The sequence below is a fragment of the Oncorhynchus keta genome, chromosome 1, assembly GCF_023373465.1.
Source record: "Oncorhynchus keta strain PuntledgeMale-10-30-2019 chromosome 1, Oket_V2, whole genome shotgun sequence".
NCBI classification, from domain to species: Eukaryota; Metazoa; Chordata; class Actinopteri; order Salmoniformes; family Salmonidae; genus Oncorhynchus; species Oncorhynchus keta.
In genome coordinates, this window is record NC_068421.1 from 86,289,058 (window position 1) to 86,301,277 (window position 12,220).

The 12,220-nt window shown below is 41.2% G+C and overlaps 1 protein-coding gene across 6 annotated transcripts in view; it reads right to left on the reverse strand.

Moving 5' to 3' along the window:
• Positions 1-12,220, reverse strand: part of mast2 (microtubule associated serine/threonine kinase 2) — a 333,467-nt gene that overhangs the window by 180,580 nt on the left and 140,667 nt on the right. The window contains exon 1 of one of the 6 annotated variants that reach the window (XM_052463457.1): positions 1,601-2,752. The exons of the other annotated variants lie outside the window; for them this stretch is intronic. Within the exon in view, the coding sequence (XP_052319417.1) occupies positions 1,601-1,639 (39 nt within the window). The 5' untranslated portion in view covers positions 1,640-2,752. Of the gene's footprint in view, positions 1-1,600; positions 2,753-12,220 lie in introns of those variants that run through there. 6 annotated transcript variants of the gene reach the window in all.

A 12,220-nucleotide genomic window follows, 5' to 3' on the forward strand; every position in this document is an offset into this window, starting at 1 on the left:
ACATTAACCTAAATAGAAAGTGATAATCGTGCACGACTTCAGTAGTACTTACTAAAACTGTTGTTACACTAAGGTTTTTATTCTAATAGAAACTTAGACTACAATTAGGGTGTGGAAATGTTAGGATTATTTTGCTCTTACTGTAGTACTGTAGCCTACTCCAGAACGGTCACATTGTATAGCGCCTGAGTGGCGCAGCGGTCTAAGACACTGCTTCTTAAGATATATGTGCTGACTACCTTTTAGTGTCAGGGAAAATGTATGGAGTAAAATGTACATTATTTTCTTTAGGGATGTAGTGAAGTAAAAGTAACATTTTTCAAAAGTATAAGTAATAAAGTAAAGATACCCCCCAAAAAATCTACTTAAGTAGTACTTTAAAGTATTTTTACAACACTGCCTCAGTGTGATATGAGCTAAGAGTCTGTCTGTCTGTCTGTCTGTCTGTCTGTCTGTCTGTCTGTCTGTCTGTCTGTCTGTCTGTCTGTCTGTCTGTCTATAAAAAGAGCGAGATATACAAAATAAAGTGTGTGTTGATGTTTGTTTGTGTCACTGCAGGGCGGAGTATGACTTGAGACGGGCATCCCTGTCACTGCAGGGCAGAGTATGACTTGAGACGGGCATCCCTGTCACTGCAGGGCAGAGTATGACTTGAGACGGGCATCCCTGTCACTGCAGGGCAGAGTATGACTTGAGACGGGCATCCCTGTCACTGCAGGGCAGAGTATGACTTGAGACGGGCATCCCTGTCACTGCAGGGCAGAGAGTATGAGACGGGCATCCCTGTCACTGCAGCGCAGAGAGTATGACTTGAGACGGGCATCCCTGTCACTGCAGGGCAGAGAGTATGACTTGAGACGGGCATCCCTGTCACTGCAGGGCAGAGTATGACTTGAGACGGGCATCCCTGTCACTGCAGGGCAGAGTATGACTTGAGACGGGCATCCCTGTCACTGCAGGGCAGAGTATGACTTGAGACGGGCATCCCTGTCACTGCAGGGCAGAGAGTATGACTTGAGACGGGCATCCCTGTCACTGCAGGGCAGAGTATGACTTGAGACGGGCATCCCTGTCACTGCAGGGCAGAGTATGACTTGAGACGGGCATCCCTGTCACTGCAGAGCAGAGGAGGGTCACACCAGAGATGGCCTTTCAGAGCCCTTCACTCACACACATGGCCTTAGTCAGTATTTAAGTCAGCACAATCATAGCACACACGGAAGGTATATAACGCAGACAGGGTCTGACAGGGTCTGACAGGGTCTGCATGAATCCACAATCTAAACTGAACGAGTCAGTTACCAGGTAGAATATGTAGGCCATGTCAAAATGACGAGTCTGGACCTAAACTTTTCCAGGACAGAAAACCTATTCAGCCATGCCCTGCCCTGCCCTCGGCCTGCCTTGCCTGCCTGTATCAAGCAGGCTGATCACACGGGACACTACCAGTACTACAACAGCACAGGAGTACTGAAGGCAATACATATAGCCTACACAATGCCTGCGGTCAGTACACAAACACAACAAACCAGCAGTCTGGTAACATATGGATGTGAGGGAGCTTGTTGATGATTGGTGGTCAGCTGGGAGCTCTCCTTACCTGCAGACCCCTACGTCTGAGAATACTGGAGTCATCCATGTTGCTTCTGCTGTAGAGTCGCACAGTGGAGTCTATATCCAGGAAGCTTCACCCTTCTTTAGGAGTACAGGGTTACTTCCTCTGGGGTTGTGGTACAGATAGAGAAGGTGTGCCAGGATCCGGGGGACATGAACAGGCACCTTTTAGGGGTGGATTAGTGAGGGTGAGTTAGCTCATACTCCCGTCCCTCTCTCCTCTGGTCCAGCAGGATTCATTCAGAGCAGTGTCATCGTCCAGACAGAAGAAATACCTCTCTTTCAGACCGTCTGCTTGCCTCAAGCCTCGACAGTCTTGAAGTTTCTGCCGTTTGGTGCAAAACGCTAAACAGTCTTTCCTTTGACTTCTAGTACCGCTTAGAAAGAGTCCCTCCCTGATTCACACTGTAGTGTAACTTCCTCCTGAAAATGAAAGGTTCAGCAGCATTTGTTTGTTTTCTGTTCTTCTCAATGGGGCCACGCTACATTCCACACGCATGACCAGCACGGCACGGCACTGTCTGTCCGCCAGTCGGTACAAAGACAGGAACTCAACAGCCCGGGGAACAGACGGGAACGTCATACAGCTCCTCCTCTATATGTGGCTCAGACCAGTCCTCTTCATGTGTTGCCGGTGGAAGTCGGTGCAGCTCAGATGTAACTAGTGTGATAGCGGTAGGCGAGCTTGCTTCTCTCGTCCTCCCTGCCTTTCTTCCTCTCTCTCTCTGTGAAGCACGTGTTGTCTCCAAGCTCAGCCTCCCTCTGCTCCTCTCCCATTCATCCGTTCAGCGAAGGGCACACCGCTCCCTCTCTCTCATTCACTGAGCCTGCGCTGTGCAGAAGAAGCATGCACAGTGGCGGCTTACAGCTGTGTTCTTCATCCCGCTCTTCTCTTTCTTTCTCTGTCCTTCCGTCCGTCTATCTGTTCCCCACAGGCACTATTTCTATGGAGACTTCACTACTCCATAATTCATGGGCAGTTTGGGATAGACATTAATGATGACAATGGGACCTCAGGGGTAAGAAGGAGAGAAAGGGGCGCGCAAACTGATCGTCCGTCTCACTGCAGCCTGCCGGCTTAATTAGAACAGGACCTTTAAGAACACACACTCTGCATCACTCTCCTATCCTATGTCTCTCTCCCTCCCTGTGATCTCTCGTTTGTCTGAAAAGCTGTTCGGGGAGCCAACCAATCGAACGCGAGCAGGCGGCAGTGCATTTACATAGAATGAATGGAGGAGGGATCGAAGCTCCGCCTCTCGTACTCTCCTCCTCCTCACTCTGTCGCCATAGCCCCGTTTCTCTCATCAAAACAAGGGGCTGCGTTTGAACACACACACACACACACAGGAGCCCAAACACACACACAGGAGCCCAAACACACACACAGGAGCCCAAACACACACACAGGAGCCCAAACACACACACAGTTCCTCACATACTAATCTGTGATCCGTGCTGCTTTTTTATTGCATTACAATTCATTAATCATGAGTGCTCAGATACGACAGTAGGCCAATTCATTAATCATGAGTGCTCAGATACGACAGTAGGCCAATTCATTAATCATGAGTGCTCAGATACGACAGTAGGCCAATTCATTAATCATGAGTGCTCAGATACGACAGTAGGCCAATTCATTAATCATGAGTGCTCAGATACGACAGTAGGCCAATTCATTAATCATGAGTGCTCAGATACGACAGTAGGCCAATTCATTAATCATGAGTGCTCAGATACGACAGTAGGCCAATTCATTAATCATGAGTGCTCAGATACGACAGTAGGCCAATTCATTAATCATGAGTGCTCAGATACGACAGTAGGCCAATTCATTAATCATGAGTGCTCAGATACGACAGTAGGCCAATTCATTAATCATGAGTGCTCAGATACGACAGTAGGCCAATTCATTAATCATGAGTGCTCAGATACGACAGTAGGCCAATTCATTAATCATGAGTGCTCAGATACGACAGTAGGCCAATTCATTAATCATGAGTGCTCAGATACGACAGTAGGAGTGCTCAGATACCAATTCATTAATCATGAGTGCTCAGATACGAAAGTAGGCCAATTCATTAATCATGAGTGCTCAGATACGACAGTAGGCCAATTCATTAATCATGAGTGCTCAGATACGACAGTAGGCCAATTCATTAATCATGAGTGCTCAGATACGACAGTAGGCCAATTCATTAATCATGAGTGCTCAGATACGACAGTAGGCCAATTCATTAATCATGAGTGCTCAGATACGACAGTAGGCCAATTCATTAATCATGAGTGCTCAGATACGACAGTAGGCCAATTCATTAATCATGAGTGCTCAGATACGACAGTAGTCCAATTCATTAATCATGAGTGCTCAGATACGACAGTAGGCCAATTCATTAATCATGAGTGCTCAGATACGACGGTAGTCCAATTCATTAATCATGAGTGCTCAGATACGACGGTAGGCCAATTCATTAATCATGAGTGCTCAGATACGACGGTAGGCCAATTCATTAATCATGAGTGCTCAGATACGACGGTAGGCCAATTCATTAATCATGAGTGCTCAGATACGACGGTAGTCCAATTCATTAATCATGAGTGCTCAGATACGACGGTAGTCCAATTCATTAATCATGAGTGCTCAGATACGACAGTAGGCCAATTCATTAATCATGAGTGCTCAGATACGACGGTAGTCCAATTCATTAATCATGAGTGCTCAGATACGACAGTAGGCCAATTCATTAATCATGAGTGCTCAGATACGACAGTAGGCCAATTCATTAATCATGAGTGCTCAGATACGACAGTAGGCCAATTCATTAATCATGAGTGCTCAGATACGACAGTAGGCCAATTCATTAATCATGAGTGCTCAGATACGACAGTAGGCCAATTCATTAATCATGAGTGCTCAGATACGACAGTAGGCCAATTCATTAATCATGAGTGCTCAGATACGACAGTAGGCCAATTCATTAATCATGAGTGCTCAGATACGACAGTAGGCCAATTCATTAATCATGAGTGCTCAGATACGACAGTAGGCCAATTCATTAATCATGAGTGCTCAGATACGACAGTAGGCCAATTCATTAATCATGAGTGCTCAGATACGACAGTAGGCCAATTCATTAATCATGAGTGCTCAGATACGACAGTAGGCCAATTCATTAATCATGAGTGCTCAGATACGACAGTAGGCCAATTCATTAATCATGAGTGCTCAGATACGACGGTAGTCCAATTCATTAATCATGAGTGCTCAGATACGACAGTAGGCCAATTCATTAATCATGAGTGCTCAGATACGACAGTAGGCCAATTCATTAATCATGAGTGCTCAGATACGACAGTAGGCCAATTCATTAATCATGAGTGCTCAGATACGACAGTAGGCCAATTCATTAATCATGAGTGCTCAGATACGACAGTAGGCCAATTCATTAATCATGAGTGCTCAGATACGACGGTAGTCCAATTCATTAATCATGAGTGCTCAGATACGACAGTAGGCCAATTCATTAATCATGAGTGCTCAGATACGACAGTAGGCCAATTCATTAATCATGAGTGCTCAGATACGACGGTAGTCCAATTCATTAATCATGAGTGCTCAGATACCTACAGTAGGCCAATTCATTAATCATGAGTGCTCAGATACTTTACAGTAGGCCTTTATCACCTAACATTAATTCATTAATCATGAGTGCTTTATCAGAACATTACACAGTATCACAACATTCATTAATCATGAGTGCTTTAGACCTAACGACAGTCTTTATCACCTAACATTATACTAGTCTTTATCCCTAATTCATTAATCATGAGTGCTCAGATCACCTAACAGTAGGCCACCTAACATTCATTAATCATGAGTGCTCAGATACGACAGTATCCAACATTCATTAATCATGAGTGCTAACATTACGACTAGTAGGCCAACATTCATTAATCATGAGTGCCTCAGATACGACAGTAGGCCAATTCATACATATCTTTACCAACCATAACATTGAACACAGTCATCAGCCTAACATTATCAGTCTTTAACAGCCAGCTTAACATTTTATCACCTAAATTATACTAGACTTTCATTCACCTAACATTATACTAGTCTTTATCACCTAACATTACACTAGTCTTTATCACCTAACATTACACTAGTCTTTATCACCTAACATTATACTAGTCTTTATCACCTAACATTACACTAGTCTTTATCACCTAACATTACACTAGTCTTTCACCTATCACCTAACATTATACTAGTCTTTATCACCTAACATTACACTAGTCTTTATATCACCTAACATCACTTTATCTAACATTATACTAGTCTTTATCACCTAACATTACACTAGTCTTTATCACCTAACATTATACTTTCTATCACCTAACATTATACTAGTCTTTATCACCTATCACCTTTCTAACATTATACACCTAACATTATACTCTTTCTATCACCTCATTATACTAGTCTTTATCACCTAACATTACACTAGTCTTTCTATCACCTAACATTACACTAGTCTTCATCACCTAACATTACACTAGTCTTTATCACCTAACATTATACTAGTCTTTATCACCTAACATTATACTAGTCTTTATCACCTAACATTACACTAGTCTTTATCACCTAACATTACACTAGTCTTTATCACCTAACATTATACTAGTCTTTATCACCTAACATTATACTAGTCTTTATCACCTAACATTATACTAGTCTTTATCACCTAACATTATACTAGTCTTTATCACCTAACATTACACTAGTCTTTATCACCTAACATTATACTAGTCTTTATCACCTAACATTATACTAGTCTTTATCACCTAACATTACACTAGTCTTTATCACCTAACATTACACTAGTCTTTATCACCTAACATTACACTAGTCTTTATCACCTAACATTACACTAGTCTTTATCACCTAACATTACACTAGTCTTTATCACCTAACATTACACTAGTCTTTATCACCTAACATTACACTAGTCTTTATCACCTAACATTATACTAGTCTTTCTATCACCTAACATTATACTAGTCTTTCTATCACCTAACATTATACTAGTCTTTCTATCACCTAACATTACACTAGTCTTTATCACCTAACATTACACTAGTCTTTATCACCTAACATTATACTAGTCTTTATCACCTAACATTATACTAGTCTTTATCACCTAACATTACACTAGTCTTTATCACCTAACATTATACTAGTCTTTATCACCTAACATTATACTAGTCTTTATCACCTAACATTATACTAGTCTTTATCACCTAACATTATACTAGTCTTTCTATCACCTAACATTATACTAGTCTTTATCACCTAACATTATACTAGTCTTTCACCTAACATCACCTTTAACATTATACTAGTCTTTATCACCTAACATTATACTAGTCTTTCTATCATCACCTAACATTATACTTTATCACCTAACATTACTAGTCTTTCTATCACCTAACATTATACTAGTCTTTATCACCTAACATTATACTAGTCTTTCTATCACCTAACATTATACTAGTCTTTCTATCACCTAACATTATACTAGTCTTTATCACCTAACATTATACTAGTCTTTATCACCTAACATTATACTAGTCTTTCTATCACCTAACATTATACTAGTCTTTATCACCTAACATTATACACTTTATCACCTAACATTATAGTCTTTATCACCTAACATTACACTTCTTTCTATCACCTAACATTATACCTAACATTATACTAGTCTTTCTATCACCTAACATTATACTAGTCTTTCTATCACCTAACATTATACTAGTCTTTCTATCACCTAACATTATACTAGTCTTTATCACCTAACATTATACTAGTCTTTATTAACATTACTAGTCTTTATCACCTAACATTATACTAGTCTTTATCACCTAACATTATACTAGTCTTTATCACCTAACATTATACTTTATCACCTAACATTATACTAGTCTTTATCACCTAACATTATACTAGTCTTTCTATCACCTAACATTATACTAGTCTTTATCACCTAACATTATACTAGTCTTTCTATCACCTAACATTATACTAGTCTTTCTTTCTATCACCTAACATTATACTAGTCTTTATCAGTCTTTCTATCACCACCTAACATTATACTAGTCTTTATCACCTAACATTATACTAGTCTTTATCTATCACTAGTCTTTATCACAACATTATACTAGTCTTTATCACCTAACATTATACTAGTCTTTCTATCACCTAACATTATACTAGTCTTTCTATCACCTAACATTATACTAGTCTTTATCACCTAACATTATACTAGTCTTTCTAACAACATTATACTAGTCTTTATCACCTAACATTATACTAGTCTTTCTATCACCTAACATTATACTAGTCTTTATCACCTAACATTACACTAGTCTTTATCACCTAACATTACACTAGTCTTTATCACCTAACATTACACTAGTCTTTATCACCTAACATTATACTAGTCTTTATCACCTAACATTATACTAGTCTTTCTATCACCTAACATTACACTAGTCTTTATCACCTAACATTATACTAGTCTTTATCACCTAACATTACACTAGTCTTTATCACCTAACATTAGATTACTCAGATTGTTTTTAATAAAGAGGGAGGGAAAGAGAAGAATAAAGGGAGAGGGAAAGAGAAGAAGAGAGAGGGAGAGGGAAAGAGAGGAGGAGAGAGAGAGGGAAAGAGAGGAGGAGAGAGGGAAAGAGAAAAAGAGAGGAGGAGAGAGGGAAAGAGAGGAGGAGAGAGGGAAAGAGAAAAAGAGAGGAGGAGAGAGGGAAAGAGAGGAGGAGAGAGAGAGAGGGAACGAGAAAAGTAGAGGGAGAGGGAAAGAGAAGGAGAGAGAGAGGGAAAGAGAGAAGGAGAGAGGGAAAGAGAAGAGTAGAGAGACTCAGAGGGGAACAGAGGAGAGGACAGTGGATTTAACTCCTATGCATGCTGAAAGGGAAAGACAAGCAGAGAATGCTAGTGGAGTGATGGAGAAAAGGGGAGAGGTAGAATGAGGGCAAGAGAGTGAGAGGAAGGAAGGGAGGGCACTATCCACCCACGCACTTGATCAGTGAAGGCAGAGAGCGCTTTACCAGTGACGTACAAAGGAACTAGAAAGGTACGAGCGGAAGACGGGTACGAAAATAAGTAGAAGAAATTTCTACAGTGTTTTCTTACAAAGTAATTAGTCATGATGGAGTGGCAGTTTCTCTAGAAGGGCTCCTAAAGGAACTCATCACACAGGATCAATCCTGGAGGTGTCAGCCAGGAGAGCAGCCACGACATCCCCTCTCCTCAAAGGACCACTCTTAATGAGGAGGCCCCAGTGTGTGTGTGTGTGTGTGTGTGTGTGTGTGTGTGTGTGTGTGTCAAAGTGCAAGGGGATCTGAGGATGCAAGAATGTTGAAGAGACACACCAACGGCCGGCGGGACCTTTGTGTGAAATAACCCTTTATGGAAGATGGCAGTGGATAGCTGCCATCTTACTGGCTTCTGACCAATTCTGATATTTTTACACGGATCTTAACATAATATTACCGCCATCATTTCCTACGACCGTAAACAGCTTCAAGACATTAGAACAGCTAACGGAGGAAGATTTGTACTTTAACGAGTTGGCAGCTGTGGCTGCACTGCTCATTCCGGACCAGGCCCTAATCTAAGGGACTCGAAACAGGAAGAGACGGCGGAAGAGCGGCAAACCAGTGGGCTCCCTAGCGAGACGACGTCGGCGAGAAGATAAACCGCCTCTACTCTCCGTTCTATTGGAAAACATCATCGCTGGAGAACAAAATGGACGAGCTCAGTTCGAGACTATCCTATCAACGGGACCTGAAGAACTAATATCCTATGTGTCTCTGAGTCATGGCTGCACAAGGACATTGATAATAGACATCTAGCTGGTTTCTCTAAGCATCGTCAAGACCAAATGGCAGTTTCGGGTAAAGTTAAGGGGAGGTGTGCGTCTCTTGACAAGAGCTGGTACGCAATCTCTAATGTTAAGTCTCAAGGTTTTGCTCGCCTGAGTTAGAATAGCTCATGATAAGCTGAAGGCCATCCTATTTACCAAGAGTTTTCATTTATATTTTTCGTAGCTGTCCATTTACCACCACAAACCGATGCTGGCACAACGACCGCACTCAGCTGGAAAGAGCAATTAGCAAACAAGAAAATGCACAGCCGCGCCTTATGGCCACGGATGTTAACGCAGGTAAACTGAAATCTGTTTCACCTCATTTCTACCAGCATGGTAGAAATGCCCTGCATGACAATCCCAATCCACCATGTCCGGGCCAGTAGAAATTCTGTTTGGGCCAGTAGATTTTTGCCAGTGAGAAAAAAAGTTAGCATTGGACCCTGGTGTGTTTCATACGCAGCCATGGAGTGGTGGCGCTTAGGCTATTTACTGAGCTTTGATTGAAGAACAGCTTAGTTTAGAAAAGGTGTCGAACTAACTGAACAAAGTCTATCTCTTACAGTACCAGTCAAAAAGTTTGGACACACCTACTCATTCAAGGGTTTTTCTTTATTTTTAGAGTGTGCAAAGCTGTCAAAGGCAAAGGGTGGCTACTACTATATTTTGATTTGTTTAATTAACACTTTTTTGGTTACTACATGATTCCATATGTGTTATTTCATAGTTCTGATGTCTTCACTATTATTCTACAATAGTGACAATAAAGAAAAACCCTTAAATGAGTAGGTGTCCAAACTTTTGACTGTTAGTGTATATCCTTGCCATTCATAAATCATACAACGTTGTCATATGTTCATGGTATATGATTTTTTTTTTTATCAGTAGAATACCCGGTGGAAGCAGAGAGATGATTGCCAAATGCGAAGAGTCTGCGAAGAGTCTAAAAAGAGAACACAGAAAGAAAGCTGTTGTGTAATACACCTGACATCTTCAAACATGGCATCCATCACAGAGGGAGAAATCCATGTATACGGGTAAGAGTCTAGCTACATTTTCAGATAAATACGTTTCTAATTGTTGTTTTCATTGCAAGTTAAAGCATACTGTTAGCTAGCTAACTAACATTATCTGCCTGGCTCGCTAGCTAACGTTACATGTATGATCTAGAAAGAGGCCTGAATTGGAATTCCAAATTGGATGACCATTCAAATAGATTTTCCCCAGTTGTTTTGAACGCAGAATTAGAGTTGGGATTTTGGTTAACTGTTTAGCTAGCCAGCCCTCTACATGCCTAAACAAAATACTTCACTATGCCAGTAACCATTTCACTTCACCGTTTACACCTTCTGTATCCTGTGGATGTGACAAATAAACTTACATTTTGTTTTATATAGTGTGTGTTTACCAGAGACGGTAATATGAAGAACAATAAGACCTGCACCAAAGTCAGATAAGCATAGATAAGCATAGATAAGCATAGATAAGCATAGAGAAGCATAGATAAGCATAGAGAAGCATAGAGAAGCATAGATAAGCATAGGAAAAGTTGATTTTTACTACTACTTTTTGCAACTATTTTCACCACTTTTAGTTCTGAAATCTGTTGTTGTTTACTACACTGTGAATCCTTGAAGAGATGGATGGGGCTACGGCTTAAGAGGATGTGACGGATAGGGGAGGAGTGTGGGTTAGAAGGGAACTGGGAGAACAAATGAGAGACCATCAGTGTGTAGCGATAATCAGATACAGGTCATTAGTAGAGATGCAGCCAGACCAACAGTTCATTAGCAGAGGCAGCCAGACCAACAAGTCATTAGTAGAGATGCAGCCAGACAAACAGGTCATTAACATAAATTAAGTTAGGCCTATATCACACTTTAGAGCAGGAACACACAGATTCTTTGTGCTTCAGGTAGGAGAGAAGCTATGACCAGCAGAAATCTGAGACCGAGAGACAAAGAGAGAGAGAGAGAAACAGCAAAAACATATACATGATCAAATACAAATCATAGAATCAACTATTAACTGACTTGCCTAGTTAAATAAAGGTAAAACAATGAATGCTTTGTTGAATTAAAAAAAGCCTTCGACTCAATTTGGTACGAGGGCCTGCTATACAAATTGATGGAAAGTAGTGTTGGGGGGGAAAACACAAACGACAAGTGTACAGTTAAAATAGGCAAAAAAACACACACATTTCTTTCCATGGGGTAATACAGCGATGCAGCACGAGCCCCACCCTCTTCAACATACATATCAACTAATTGGAAAGGGCACTGAAAGTCTGCAGCACCCGGCCTCAACTTACTAGAATCTGAAGTCAAATGTCTACTGTTTGCTGATGATCTGATGATGATCTATATCAAAGCCATCACCTACAGAGAGATGAACCTGGAGAAGAGTCCCCTAAGCAAGCTGGTCCTGGGGCTCTGTTCACAAACACACCCCACAGAGCCCCAGGACAGCAACACAATTAGACCCAACCAAATCATGAGAAAACAAAAAAACAATTACTTGACACATTGGAAAGTGAGCCAACTAGAATGCTATTTTGCCCTAAACAGAGAGTACACAGTGGCAGAATATATGACCGCTTTGACTATGTACAGACTCAGTGAGCATAGCCTTGCTATTGAGAAAGGCCACGGTAG